The sequence below is a fragment of the Cucumis melo genome, chromosome 9 (assembly GCF_025177605.1).
Source record: "Cucumis melo cultivar AY chromosome 9, USDA_Cmelo_AY_1.0, whole genome shotgun sequence".
In the NCBI taxonomy this organism is placed as follows: domain Eukaryota; kingdom Viridiplantae; phylum Streptophyta; class Magnoliopsida; order Cucurbitales; family Cucurbitaceae; genus Cucumis; species Cucumis melo.
Window position 1 is genome coordinate 16,888,030 of NC_066865.1, and position 15,808 is coordinate 16,903,837.

Sequence of the window (15,808 nt, forward strand, 5' to 3'; positions counted from 1 at the left end):
TTTTGCTTTTGAAGCCTTCTTTTTTAGGGTTCTTTTTCTGTTCGCTAAATAAATTGGTCTTTTTGCTTTTGAAAATTAGGATTATAAACCCTTCTTTTTTATCGTTCTATTATCTACTTTTAGGAATGTTTTTCATACCAAATTTTAAAATCTAGAATTCAAGTATTTTTCAGAAAATATAAAAATCATAGCAAGAAATCATGCACAATCTCTAAAAACAAATATTAAAGAATAACAATTTCATTTTTATGTTTTGAAAAAGTTTCCTTCCATCCTTTCGTAGACATCAAAGCTTTTGGTGTTTGTAGATAGCACTTTTAAGGAGTGATTGATCGAAGAGAGTACACAACTTGGCCTTAAAGGAAAAGAAGACTCAATTAGTATGTTTTTACATTTTATTTGTGTGTTCTAATTTTTAGTCGAGAGTTTCAATTTCGTTAAAAGAACACGTATTCCTTATCAAATTCTAAAAATGCTTTAGCCAATTACCTAAGTTAAAGTGACAAATTCAATTGAGTTTTGTATCCCAATATGAGATATTATGTGAGCACCTTTTTCACGAGATTTGAAATAAGAAACGATCCTTTTGTACACGTAACAAATGTACTTGAATTATCATTACATCATATGCTTTACTAAATTTGGTTGTTATTATTTGTTGAGGAAAAAGAACTTAATTTGATAAAAAATAGATGTAATTTTTCTTAAGAAAAATACCCTTTTTTAGTTCATGAGTTTTCATTATTAGGTGCATTTGGTTCGGTTTATTAGGTCCCTCAACACTAATAGTGTGATATCATTGAACTTGAAAATTGTAGTTCCACAAGGCTGATGATTAGACTTTAAAACTTGTCCAAATGGATTTTTGTTTTTAAACTAAATCAAATTTAATAAAATAAAACCCTAGAATTATTAAACCCACCAAAATCCTTCGATCAAATGGGGGAATATGTGGATAATTTTGAAGTGCAATTATATTTTTGGTAGTATTTATTTTGAAGGAGCTAAAAAGGTGTACATTTAGAAGTTAGAAGTTAGAAGTCAGGACCAATGAAAACTTGGGGGCTAAAAGGGTATTTTGCTTTGTTTCTTTGTTGGAGTTCAATATAAGTTAAAAACAAAGTGAAATGGGGGAAATTTTGAAAAAAAAAAAGCACAAAAAAATTTACATGTCATTTTGTACGAACACTTTGATATCTTCGAAGGCGCCCGCCCTTCCCTGTTCCCTTAGTTTTTTTAGTCTTAAAAAACACACAAAAAACGCCGCCGTTATTCATTTCAAGAGAGACCGAACTTGCCGGAAAAAATGTACACCAACTCCCCCCACATTAACGGCTTTCACGACGGCAGTTCCTCCTCTTCCGAGAAGCGGCCTGGAACCGTTCAGAAGGGCCGCCCTCGCCGGGGAAGAGGTAGCCGTTCATTCACTGGCGGCGGAATGAGGGTTTCTGAAGACAAGCAGCCGACGCAAGTGGAGGGACCTCCTTGTACTGACTTCGACATGGCCTACTTCCAATCCTACTCCCACGTTGGTATTCACGAAGAAATGATCAAGGTTTGTTTCGTCTCTTGTTTTTTTTTTTTTTTGTGAGAATTGCTAAATGATGCCAATTTCCTGCATTGATTTTGTTCTGTACTAGAACCGGTGAAACTTTGCCCGACACCCTATAGGGTATCTTTTCTAGACTTCGTAATTGATATCTAAACTTTGAAGAAAGGCTTGACCAATGAAAGACCTTACACTTATTGGGACTTTTATATGTATAAGAATTCTGAGATGATATCCTCCCTAGCAAATGACAACAAGAACACCTACTAAGGAGCTGATGGTGAAGGAACTAGGTTGACTGAGCTCTAGTCTAGTATTTTGGTTTAGGGAAAGAATAAATGCTGTCAAGATTTGCCAAAATGAAGAGGCTCTTCTCTGTTTATCTGTCCTCAATGGTCTCCTCGATGAAAAATAATTTCAAGAAACTGAGTTATATTTTCAGATATACATTTACTTTGACTGCTAAGTGCAACCTCTTTAGAAATTAGAACAGCATTTAAAGCCATTTGAAGACATCGCATAAAGTGAGGCTTCCTTGTCAGCTATATTCTTGAAATTTAACTGAAACCCAGTTGCCGAAATTGAAAGAAAGATGCTTGGAAATATTGGATAGCTTGGACATGTGATGGTATGAACTTTTTCATATTAGAACACAGACCAACACAAGAAAAATCCTTACAATATCCACATTATTCTTATGGTTGCATCCAAGAGTAGTCTTTCTAAATGTTTTGAGTTCTTTTTGATGAATTTATTTTAATTCTTTAGAATGAATGAATTATATTGGCTAAAAATACACCTACATTTAGAAATTCTACTGCAATCGTGTTGTTCTTTCTTTACATTGATATATATTATGAATGAAATACCTATTTTCAGGATAGTGTACGGACGGAAACTTATAGGGCGGCAATTATGCAACATCAGAGTTCTATTGCTGGCAAAGTAATATTTTTGTGCTTAATGCTATTAAATTTGTTTCTTTGTCATATGTTTAATGAAATAGTTTTGTTAAAACATGATTTTGGTCCCATTACATTGGAACTTGTTCGATTTTAGTCTGTTTATTTTCATAGTCCTTGTACTTTTGATAATATTAAGAACAGTCCCTATTATTAGTTTGTTGTTAATTTTTCAATAAACATCTAGTCTTTATTAGCCTTCCCTCCATGAATTTTGGAATCATATTCACATGGTGTTTATTCTTACCGAAATTATTATTTTTATTTAATCAATATTGATAAACATTAACTTTGATGAAGGATCTAATTTAGAATTTATTGAAAGTGCATGGACTAAAATGGATTGAAGTCCGAAGTACAAAGACCAAAATGGTATTCTAACATGATAGTCTTATCCAATTCTTTTTTGTCTTTTTCCAAACTTTTCAAATAAAAGAAATAGAAATCATCATCAATAATTAAAAAGTTACAGATGGATAATGAAAAGACATCTTCCTTTAGGAGAAGACAATCCTCCTAAATACAGGAAATTACAATTTCATATTTCGATCAAGAAAAACTTGACTTTTTTTAATAACCAAAACATCATGAAAATGCCCCCAAGTCCCCAACTGGGAATAATTACATTATGAGATGAATTACAAGGAAGAGCTTGGAACAGAACACCACAAAAAGGTCTGTCCCTTTAGATAACTCCACACTTTTCACCCCTACTTCAAAAAAAAAAAAAAAAAAAATCGTTTCAGATGTCCCAAATAATAGCGTTTATGGCATTTATCCATAAAAAAACCATGCCACAAAATGGCTAAAAAATATTGTCATTTGCTCTTTTTTCAAACGCTCATGTAACACAAAAAAATTCTTAAAATCTATTCCAAAACTTGCTGCTGTATAAACGCTGAAAGTTGTGTTTTTGTTTTTTTGGCTCCTTTTTCTTTGTGCTTTTCTTTCTATGTTGTTCTTATATTTTCTTTTCTTCCCATTCTTTTTAATGAAAGTTAGTTTTTAAATAAAAAATAAAATATGATCGCAGATAAATTAGATGTATTTGGTCCCCATCAGACCTCTGCTTTAATATAGAGTAGAGGAAACAGATTAAAGAACTGAATAACATACGCTGATATTTCTTTGATACTACGCCATCCAAGAAAGGAAAACAGTCTACAAATAGTAAATTTCAAGTCCCCCACTGCTTATTGTATAACCCTCTTGTACATTGAGCTTTTGTCTCTCTTATTTTCAATATTAATGATAGTGAGACTAGTCTCCTTTTTAAAAAAACATAGTAAATTTCGATCTAATCTATGATCTTTGATCTTTCTCTGCTATTCGTGAAGTTTCATTTGTATAGCTCCTTATACCCACATCTGTATCTGTACTTGGTTTCCTGTTTATTTACTAAAGTCAGTTGAATACAGGTTGTAATGGATGTTGGCTGTGGCACTGGAATTCTCTCCATATTTTGTGCTCAGGCTGGTGCAAGGCGGGTGAGCTATGCTGTGTCTAAATTTGTTTTTTCTGCAAAAGTTTTATTGGAAAAATGCGGGTGATCTTTTTGAAATTGTACTTGGACTCTTAGCTTTTCTAATGGTGAGGTATTTTCATTTTTGAATATTGGTCGAATTGGTCCAAACACCTCGCTGTAGGGTCCTAGACATCCCTCTCTTAATTCCAAGTCCTTGAAATTCACTCATAAACAGCCTTTTTTCATCGTACTTTTCTATAAAAAATTGCTTAGTTATTACTAAACAAAAAATTTATGCAGTGAAACACAAGGGAGTGCCCGTTACTATCAGAACTTGATACGTGTTATAATCCAAATATTTGGCAGAAAATAGGAAAAATCAAGAATATTTTAAGAAGCCGGAGTGGTGTTAGATCATTCTCCCATTTGTTTTGTTTTTATTTCTTTTAATAAACAGATTGAGTTGGAGTGGAAAGCCTGTTTTATGGATTTAGCTTGATATACCTTTTACTAGTACTATGAAAATTTAATCCTGTTGTTTTGTTCTGTTTTTAAAACTTCTAAAACTTTTAGAAATAAACTTAATTTGATAATCTGAGATTTGGAGTAACAAATTCTTATCACTGCACAACTTTCTTGAATGCTCGTTGTTTCTTGCTCTTGTCAGGTTTATGCAGTTGATGCAAGTGACATAGCAGTGCAGGTATTATTCCAGTACGATATTAGTATCTTAGTTATTATTGTAGTTGTTATTGAAAGTAGAGACGTAGAACAAACACAGATTTACATGAAAACCATACTATAGGGAGGAAAACCACGATACTGATATTTCTTGTTATTTTCTTATATAATAAAGGTACAAAGGGAGAAGTATTTATAGGCAAGACGAGACTTATTAAAATAATAAAAATTAGGGCGAAGTAAATCTTAACTAACCTTAGGCTTTCAACATGACCTAAGCCCACTATTTCTAACCGTTGTGAATAGTATACTGTTGGGCTTTAAACACTTGTGTTTCTAGATACCACTTTCTTGGTTTCTTGCTACCTGAAAATTCTTTTTGTAATATTCCTCACCCATGTATTGCTTTATTAGTAATCATCACTTCTTGCGTTACTTTACCCTAAACCCTTTTAATCTTGGAAATGTTTTTTGTATGTTCTTTTAATTTTATTTTTATTTTCTCAATTAAAGCTTGGTTTAATTTTATCTTTTAGTTTCATTCTTAGGTATCAGTGTGTGCTCACCTGCAATCGTTATATTATTAATTTTATAAATGTATTTTCATTAAAGATCCTACTTAGACATCTATGAATCATGCAAAAAGCAGAATTTGAGCTTTGGGTCTGAGTTGATTTTGCTTTTCTTTGCAGGCCTCAGAAGTTGTTAAGGCTAACAATTTATCGGACACAATCATTGTATTGCATAGTAGAGTTGAGGTGAGCTCTTTAAGTTGCAAATGGTCTTTGCTCTTATTGATCTGTTTAAAATGTTTCCGTTATTTGAAGAGTAGATTAACAATTTGAGTCATTTCTGGTGACCACTTTATATTAAGGAAAGTAAAAGAGATTAATGCTTAAAATACACAATATTAAGTAGACAAACGAAGATAAAGATCCTCAGGACAAATAGAAGACAAGACAAATCTCGCAAGGTAAATGAAAAACAAGACTAATAAGACCCTTTTTTTTCCCAATGAGAAGACTTAGAAGACTTTTAGAAAGTGCAAATGAAGCATTGACTCCTTGCTTTGGTTGCCTTTGCCTTTTTCATTTTTCAAGTTGGTTAAAGGAACGTTTCTATTCTAAGTTATTGGGAATACGTGTAAATTAGCCAATCTTCAACTAAATAGTGAAACTGTGAAAGTGATCTCTCTAAATTTTACAATTATAGTTTCTGTTGCTATTGGCATCACAAGTACATGGAGTTTTTCATTTTTTCCCCATTTTCTCCTTTCAGTAAAAGGAAAGAGAGTTTTAGTATTCGTTAATACAACATTAGGTTATTAGTATAATACTTAGTTATTGCCAAGTTGAGTACAACTCAACTGGTTAAGACATTTGCCAACAAAACGTTAGAGGTTTAAAATCCCACCTTTACATTTTTTAATGCAACTGGTATCAAATCCCCACCCCCTAAACCCCGTACATGTTGATAACACATACATCACTTAGCTGTTTATAATTAATTATTTAATAGTTTTGATTAATTTGTTAATAAATATCAGTAGCAGTTGCATTGTTGACTTTTTTCTCCTAAAACCATGCAGGATGTTCAAATTGATGAGGGTGTGGATGTTATCATTTCTGAGTGGATGGGATATATGCTTTTATACGAGGTGATTATGTTTAGTGACCTGTAAAGCTGGAAATAACTACCTTATCTGCATGTTTACACTAATCTTTTAACCAACGAACCGTTTTTACTTTATTCTCTTTATTAATAGTAGAGTTTTTGCTATTGCAGAGCATGCTTGGAAGTATAATTTATGCTAGAGATCGGTGGTTAAAACGTGAAGGCCTGATACTACCATCAAATGCAACAGTATCTTGCTTTTCTTATATTTTCTTCAGTTTTGATCTGTTCTGTAATACTTGTGGCAAATTTTTACCCTTTGTAGCTTTTACTTTTGTCGAGTTATACTATATGTCAGAAATAGTGGGCTTGGGTCTTGTTGAAAGTCTAAGGGTAGTTGAGATTTACTTTGCCCTAATTTTTTATTATTTTAATTAGACTCGTGTTGCCTATAAATATTTTTCCCTTTTTACCTTTTATTATCATAAGAAAATAATAAGAAATTTCAGCATCGTGGTTTTTCTCCTTGTACTAGGGTTTCCATATAAATTTGTGTTTGTTCTACATCTCTACTTTCAATATGGTATCAAAGCGAGATATCGAAGAAACCTTAGACAATCAAACACTTAATGGAACCCTAGCAGAAGGGACAGTCGTTGACATCAGTTTAGTCGTCGCCGCCGCAATTGATGCCCGAATCAGTGTCACCTTGGATGAGTGGTTATGGTGTCTTTAGAACCCACCGACTAGCCTTCTTGCCCAATCGCAACCATCCGAAAACCAGCAGCCTTTAGCTGCACAAGTCCCTCATGCGCCGTGGTTCTTGACTCCCTCATACTCGTTGCCTGGCCCTCACGCATTATCGCCAGCGCCTACACCTTCAATGTATGCATTGTCGCACAACGCCACGTGCGCTGCCGACCTTGGTTCAGTCTTCTGCTGTTGTGTGATTGTCGCCTCTTGCTGGGTTAGGTGCAAACCCTAGTGGCTGCCTCGAGGTTGGAAATCCAGCCTGCTCGACCTTTGAGTTAGATGAGTCCTCAACGTAGTAAAGGGCCCATGGGCTGGGTTCATCTCCCTATATTGCTCAACATCAGCTGGACATTACGAAAAAAAATTGCAGCGATTGAGGCAACGTTAGGGGCTGCGCACAAAAACCATTTGATCTCACTGCTGTATTTTGAAAATTTGGTAACCTCGCTCCTTGCTTTGTCCTTTTCTATGTGTCTAATCCAGTGGCACAATCTACAAGATATTTTCTAGGGGAGAAATTGAATGGTCAAAACTAGTTTTTGTGGTTTCAGTCTATTAAAACGATCCTTGAAGGGCACCAAAAATTCCGTTTCTTGATTGGGGAGATACCTCGTTCTACATTGGGAGACCCTTAGGAACGATACTGGAAGGAGGACTCTTATTCGATCCACATTAATCGACAGTATAGAACCATGGATCGGTAAGCCCTTACTGTGCTGCAACCGTTAAGGACATTGGGGATATGGCTCAACAATTGTATTTCAAGCGTTAGAATGTCTCTCGTTTATACACTCTGCAAAATGAAGTTAATGAATGCAAACAAGGGACAATGGATGTGACATCCTTCTTTAACAGACTTTCCCTTGTTTGGTAGGAAATGGACCTATGCAGAGAAATTATCTGGAATTGTCCCAACGATGGCATAGTACTCTAGGATCGAGGAGGTTGACAGGATATATGTTTTTCTTGCATGTCTCAACCCTCAGTTCGATATTGTTCACGAACATATACTAAGCTAGAGACCTACACCCTCCCTGATGAAGGTTTGTTTTGAGGTTCGCCTTGAGGAAGATCGTACCAGTGCTATAAGTAGTCTGACAAACCCGGTATTGATTCCACTGCCTTTTGTGCGAGGTCCCTTAATCATAACAATGAGAAGCACAGTGGAAAACCAACCCTTGTTTGTGAACGCTGCAAGAAACAATGGCATACCAAGGAGCAGTGTTGGAAACTACAGGTCGTCCCCCATGAGGTAATAAACGCCCTTCCAAAGACAAATAGAACATGGGTGAGCTTAGGTGAGTGAGTCTACTAGCCCTTCTTAACTACCTGGGGATCCTAGTCTGACTACACTAGGAGCTATTTTCCCTAGCCATCTATACCTTAGTCCTTCATTAGTGTTGATGGGAAGAATCCTTAGGCTCTGGACTCTGGCACCACTGATCATTTGATAGGATCCTCACAGGCGTTTTATATCTTATTTTCCTGTGTTGGTAATGAGAAGATACGTATAGTAGATGGTTCACTTATACTTCCTTCCTACCTATCTATAGGGCTATGTTGTTCTCACTGCAGCGCATCTCATCAACCAAATGTCTTCTCGTATCCTACACCTCTAAACCCCCTTAGAATGTCTCAAAGAATTCTATCTCTCCATCCGTCTCATTTCTGATGTCCCCCTTCGGGTGTTTGGGTGCACAACCTATTTTCTTAGCCATGATCCTAACTAAATTAAATTCACTCATCGGGCTCAGGCTTGCTTGTTTGTTGAACGAGACTATAACTGCTTTCGCCTATCCTCACATAAATACTTTGTCTCCATGGATGTCACCTTTTTTTAGGATCGTCCCTTCTTTATCGTTAGCCTACTTAAGGGGGAGAGTGTGAGTGAAGAGTCTACCTATCCTACTCTTGTTACCTTACCTGACCCAAATTCTCACACTATAGTCCTACCTACGGTCCAAGTTGCGTGGAAAATCTACTATAGGAGGAATCTTGGAAAGGAAGTTAGGTCTCCTACTAGTTAGTCGACTCCGGTCCAGGATTCTGAACCTTTACAAGATCAAGGTATGACTGATTCCATTGACTCATAATTAATAACGGAATGAGTGAGAATGACAGGTTGAAACACATTCCACTAATGTACATACCAACAGTAAGGTGAGTGAGAATGACAGGTCTGTAAATAATGGGTCCGAATTAGTTATCCTTGAAGATATGGTTGAGAAGGGCAATGTTGATGAGGTCATTATAGATAGAGAGGTCTGGGTGATGAGAATGAGGTTGTTATAGAATCTACTGAAAACGAAACCAAGCAGGATTATTCAGAAAACATCAGTAAGTATGATCCTTCTCTGAATCTTCCTTTTGCAATGAGGTAAGGTATCAGGTTCTGTACAAAACACTCCATTTCTAACTATGTTTCGTATGAAAACCTCTCACCTCAGTTCAGAGCCTTTACTGCCAGCCTCGACTTTACTACGATACCCAAGAATAACCACCTTGCCCTAGAGTGCCCTAAGTGGAGGACTGTTTTCATGGAAGAAATGAGAGCCTTGTAAAGAACAAGAACTGGGATCTTTGCACACTTCCCAAGGGACACAAGACTTTGGTATGCAAATGGGTGTTTGCACTCAAGTACAAAGCAAATGGTATCCTTGACAAACATAAGGCCAAGTTAGTTGCAAAAGGGTTCATTCGAACTTACGGGGTTGACTATTCTGAGACGTTTTCCCCCGTTGCAAAGTTAAACACTGTTAAGTCTTGTTGTTAGTTGCTGTAAATAAAGACTAACCCCTATATCAACTTGATGTTAAGAATGTGTTCTTGAATGAGATTTAGAAGAGGAAGTGTATATGAGTCCTCTTCAAAATTTGAAACTCAGTTTGATAATCAGGTTTGCAAGCTTCGGAAGTCTTTGTACAGGTTGAAACAGTCAACAAGAGCTTGGTTTGATAGGCTTACCACTTTCGTCAAGTCTCAGGGATACAATCAAGGCACATTGATCACACTTCGTTCATAGAAGTCTCCAAGACTAGGAAAATTACAATATTGGTTGATGACATTGTGCTATATGGGGTCATACGGTTGAGATCATCCAACTAAAAAAGAAGATGGAGGATGAGTTTGAAATTAAAGACTTAAGGAATTTAAAGTGCATCCTTGGGATGGAGGTTGCTAGGTCCAGAGAAGGCATCTCTGTTTCCCAAAGAAAGTGCACCCTTGATTATTGGCTGAAATAGGTATGATGGGATGTCGTCCTATTGATATGCCCATTGAGTTCCATGCCAAACTCGGAAGTTCAAGTGACAAGGTTCCTGTTGATAAAGAGAATTTCAGCAACTTGTGGGAAAGCTGATTTACTTGTCTCACTTTAGGCCTGACATTCCCTATGCTATGAGTACTGTCAGTCAGTTCATGCAGGTGGAGGTAGTTAACAAAATTCTAAGGTATTTAAAAGCAACTCCCAGTAAAGGGTTGAGGTCTTTTTGACATTTACGTGCCAACTTGAGGGAGAATATAAGAAGGTGGGCTTGGATCATGTTGAAAGCCCAAGGATAGTTGAGATTTACTTTGCCATAATTTTTTATTATTTTAATTAGGCTCGTGTTGTCTATAAATATTTTCCCCTTTGTACCTTTATTATCATAAGAAAATAATAAGAAACATCAGCATTGTGATTTTTCTCCCTGTACTAGGATTTTCACGTATAAGTGTGTTCTACATCTCTGCTTTCAGTACTATGAGACATGTCTTATAGTATCACTCTATCAGCATCTATATTACCTATTTTTTCTGGAGAACCTCGTAGTGGTTGGGGTGCTTCATTTTGTAATGAGAAATGAAACATTCATCTAGAAAGATGCAAGCTGTGAAAAGAACAGCTAGAGCTATTGAAGTGGCAAAACTTCAAATGATCAGCACAGCACACCTGTGCAAAATGAAAAAACTATACGAAAAGTTTCCCCTGCATGTATAAACTGTCTATCAGCTTATATATATATATATATATATATATATATATATATATTCCTGTGAAAGAAGTGGAAAATATATGAAATGAAACTTTAATAGAAAAAGATGAAAGCAATTGATATGACAGCAAGAGCTATCAAAGTGAGAAAATTGAAATGGTCAGCGTAATGTGCAAAATGAAGGAATAGTGCTAAAACTTTGGGTAACTGGATGTTGGGAATCAAAGCTTGTTTTATGTTGTGCTTGTGTGTGTGCGCGCATGTGCGTTCTTTAAAAAGCTTGAGTTGCTTGGCAGATACGGTTCTGATTATATCTATCTTGCTCGCAGTTGTACATGGCCCCTGTTACTCACAGTGATAGATACAGTGCGAGCATTGATTTCTGGCGCAGTGTATATGGAATTGATAGTAAGGACCTGTGCATTTATTATTTATTTAAAAAAAGGAAGTAGGTACATGTTGAACTTGAAGCTATGAATTTCTGTTTGTGCGTTTGCTCTCTCTCTCTCTATCTACAGTTTTTGTTGCTTGCCGTCTTGTTATTTAAATGTGTACACCTGGATTTCTTGTATGCCGTTATGAGTTAGGTTGTTTTGTTTCTCTATCTCAGTAGTTTATCTAGAATTGTTTGTACGTGCTTGAATATAAAAGTAACTGGATCTGTTAAATTAACGGGAAGATTTTTTTAATCTAAATCTGGCAGCTTCATGGTAGTACTGTTTTCAATGAGATTAGGAACCAAAGATCTTTCAATGATGGCTCAATTCCCTTCTAGAGTACAAACTCTAAAGTCTTGCAGGGCTTCTTGGATAATGATTAGCAAGAACGATGTGGAGGCCTATTCCTCCATCTCTGGACCAGAAAAGTTTTTCCTCAAACTGAGGTCCCCACCTGTAAAGGAATCTGACCAGCGTTAGCACATCACATGCCCTTCTGAATTAGCCACCCTATAATTCCTTTGGAAAGTTATTTGAAGACGATCATTGATTTGCTAAGGCTCTTCCCAAAAAAGGAGTCTTGTCTCCCCTGCCAACATCAATCCTGTACTGCATCGGCCATTTTCCAACGATCTGAAATTTGGACCTGAAGGCATTTAGAATTTGCAGGAGTCGATTGGGGTAGTGGTCCACTCCTTGTAGGAGAGCTGGGTTTGTTAACGATGATGTGTCTCCCATATCATTTTAGTCCGGGATGAAACATCAGCCCCATTTCCATAAAAGAGCTATGGTCTAGGGAAGAGAAGTATTTTGCCGATGAACAAGGTTGGATCCCCTTCATTTATAGCCTTACGCTCTGTGCTCACCGTGCGCCTGTGTGTCATTCATAGCCTCACTAGAAAGTAGAAAGGATTATTACCATCCCAAGAAACTAGAAAGGATTATTACCATCCCAAGAAACTAATAAAACAAACAAAAATTTTCAACTTGACTAAATTAATTTATAGATAAAAATAAACTAAAAATCCATAATAATCCAATAAACTATACTCAAAAGAAATCTGAACTGCTAACCTATTTCCTACTGAACGATTCAATAGAGTTATCAACACCTCATTCTTCTATTTTTTTTTAAATTACTTATCTATTTTTTGTAAGAAACCAAACTCTGTGTTGAAAAAATTACAGAAAACGAGGGGTAGACGTTTATTTATTTATTTTTTATACTGAAGCCCACTTTTGTTCAGTTTGGTTCGGGTTGTTTTGGTTCAGTTAAAATAAGTATCATATGGTCAAATCAAGTGATGAGGAGAATCTAACTTTTCTTCAAGGTTGGGTTTTTTTTGTGGCTTAAGTTTTTTGTATGCCTTTTTTATTTTATTTTATTTTTTTTCTCATTGAAAATTGTTTCTAAAAAAACACTTTTTCTTTGTAGTGAGAGGTACATATGTGCCATTATTTTGTAAGATGTAATAATATATATATATACAGATTCACAAATTTTCATTTTAGACAAGCTTGATAAAGTAAGAATGTTGCAGAATTCATGTGGCTTTTGTTGACAGAAAAAGGATGGGTCTTGTAGTTCTATAAATTCTAGATCCAAGGTAGAGGAAGAATCATGTGTAAATCTTTTATAATAATGATTGTTTCCTTTTCTCCCTCCGGTGCTGGGGGGACTTGGGGTTTGCAGTGTCAGCGATGTTGCCATTAGCAAAACAGTGCGCTTTTGAAGAGCCATCAATTGAGACAATATCAGGAGAGAATGTTTTGACATGGCCGGAAATGGTGAGGACTCCAAGTTTCCTTCTGTTTTAGGTTTGATTATGTAGTGATATATGATTAAATTTGCCTTTAACCACTAGCTTAAGCTTTTGGGTGAATTGATGGTTTAATAGATTATATAAATTGTTAATCACAGTTCCAACCATGAAAAGGCAAATAGGGTGCTTGTGATGGATTAACTACCCAATGGCATAGAAGAAATTTAGGAATGATTGCCTCTCCTCAGTTAATATTATTTTAAGAAGTCCAACTAATGACGGGAAAGAGAATGGATCAACTTGACTAAAACTTCACTATGAGAACTTTAGTTTAAAAGCGAAGCGATAGAATAAATTTTGGTTGTGAAAGAACTATTAGTTGATTCCTTACTTGAAGGGAGGCAGACTTAGAGTAATTAAAAATGTTCACCTTTACAGGTAAAACATATAGACTGCTATACAGTTTCAATTAGCGAGCTTGAGTCTGTCACAAAAAGTTACAAGTTCAAGTCAATGATGCGAGGTAATGTCTCTCTGACCATTCTTTGCTCGTCTTGTGGTATTCACGTACATTCACACATGTTCTGTAGTTGGTTGTCATATGATATGAAGTCACTGAGAATTTTTATAGCCTCTAATTTTCTAGCTTGTGTTGTTTACGTAGAATATGGAGTGTGGATTTCATGGGCGTTGCATTAAGTTGGACCATATGAATATGTTTTAACCATCTTCACTATTTGTCGTTTGTGCCTTTTTAGAGTCCAAATAATCTTTTTCTCATGTCACGGATCCATTTTTATGCTGTTTATGGGTAGCTTTCCTGTTGATATACTGTTCTTTGATTTTCAATTTTGTGCCTCTGCCATTAAGAACTCTTCTTAATTTCCAGCTCCCTTGCATGGTTTTGCATTTTGGTTTGATGTGGAGTTTTATGGGCCTGGTACTGCCATGCATGGTCTAATTCCATCGAATCCTGATGATAATCAAGTGAATGATGGCAGCCAGAGGAAGAAGCGTGCAAATCCCAATGACGCACTCGTACTGTCCACTGCACCTGAGGACCCTCCAACTCATTGGCAACAGGTCCGTTATAACTAACAATAACAATTTTTTTAAAACAAAATTAATTATAATAATACTATTATAACACAATATTTCAAGGAGAACCATTGTAAATGGCAAACTTGTTAAAAACAATTACAAAATATAGCAAAATTTTAGATTTTATCAATGAAAGACGTGTATACTTCTATTGGATATTGATAGACACTGATAAAAGTCTTCGTTTTGCTATATTTGAAAATGTCTCATATTTTAATACTTCTATAATCGTTAGTGCACGACTGAAGTTGTTTCTCTCTTTTATGATTGGTTTTTTCTGAATAGAAAACAAGATAAATTAAAATAAAGAATATTTAGAGGAAAAATAGGGTCGAAAAATCTTTAGCCATACAGATATAAAATTAAATATAAATTAATTTTTCTATCTTGTGTACGTAGACACAAAAGTAAAACCAAGATCTAGAAATCAAACACATTTTTGTACTAAGAATTGTTTGTCTGTGTGTCTGTCCGCGTGTGTACATATGGACACTGCTTGACTATTTTTTCTTGACTAAAGTCCACTTTTCACATCCTTAAAACTATATGGTATTAACATGATAAATGAGTGCTTGGGGAAAGGGGTGAAGTGTGGAGATCCTTGTTTGCCCAAAACTAACACAGATGGTCATTATTTAGCTCGAATCATGTTGTCTTAATTTTATAGTTTAATAATTCCCCCTTGGTCAGCAGAATATCTGATTTCTTTTGCAGACCATAGTCTACTTCTATGACCCATTAGAGGTTGAACAAGACCAACTAATTGAAGGTTCTGTTACTCTATCACAAAGCAGAGAAAACCGTCGCTTCATGAATATTCGCCTCGAATATGTGTGAGTTATATTATGTTCATTTATTCAGGAAGCATTTCTCAGTCAATGCTTTGATATACGCATCTCATTTGGTTTTCATATTTTATCTTGTAGTTCTGGTGGGCGGTCCTTTGTAAAAGAGTCGGTGATGAGGTGATTTCTGTTCTTTGCTTTATTTCATGGTGTGAAGTCCCCATTGACTCTTCTCTAGGCTTAACCTCCCTGAAACGGTAACATTCCGAGAAACTGTAGGAACTATTATTAAACTAACATTTATAGAAATTGAAGCGTCTTGAAGCTGCTGGTTGGCTGATTGCGTACCAAAAGCCTAAAAGACAGTTGACTCTTGATCGTGTTTGTGCTTTGCAATTGCTTGATTGGCCTTCTTCACATTGTCATCTCTCCTTTGGGAAAGATATGTAGGCTGAGATTGATTGATACAACTCCATGAAGAATTCTTTTATTGTAATGTTACTCTACTTTGAGATTACAACTATAGGACTTAGCCTTTTGATGATTATGATTCAATTTTTCGATTGTGTAAAAGTAGAACTCCCAAACTAGAAGAATGATGGCTTCTCTCTCATCATCTCTTCATGACTCTCAATACCTTCATCCTTCTTGTACTAACATTTTAATGCCTCAATTATGACCTGTTATATGATAGTCGAAACCAATGAAGTATTAACTTTGTGAA

At 35.7% G+C, this 15,808-nt stretch overlaps 1 protein-coding gene across 1 annotated transcript; it reads left to right on the top strand.

Moving 5' to 3' along the window:
• The first annotated feature begins 1,152 nt into the window (after positions 1-1,152).
• On the top strand, positions 1,153-15,808 carry LOC103502890 (probable protein arginine N-methyltransferase 6). Its single transcript, XM_051090289.1, has 14 exons — positions 1,153-1,555; positions 2,429-2,494; positions 3,930-3,998; positions 4,644-4,679; positions 5,350-5,415; positions 6,246-6,314; positions 6,443-6,520; positions 11,328-11,406; positions 13,129-13,223; positions 13,637-13,721; positions 14,088-14,281; positions 15,014-15,132; positions 15,226-15,264; positions 15,391-15,808. The coding sequence occupies exons 1-14, from the start codon at positions 1,307-1,309 to the stop codon at positions 15,395-15,397; spliced, it is 1,251 nt and encodes a 416-aa protein (XP_050946246.1). The 5' UTR covers positions 1,153-1,306; the 3' UTR covers positions 15,398-15,808.

Excerpts from the sequence above, each read along its gene's own strand:
- LOC103502890 (XM_051090289.1), top strand. The coding sequence starts at position 1,307 with ATGTACACCAACTCCCCCCACATTAACGGCTTTCACGACGGCAGTTCC. Across the intron at positions 6,521-11,327 it reads TACTACCATCAAATGCAACA|TTGTACATGGCCCCTGTTAC; the intron begins GTATCTTGCTTT and ends TCTTGCTCGCAG. Across the intron at positions 15,133-15,225 it reads AATATTCGCCTCGAATATGT|TTCTGGTGGGCGGTCCTTTG; the intron begins GTGAGTTATATT and ends TTTATCTTGTAG.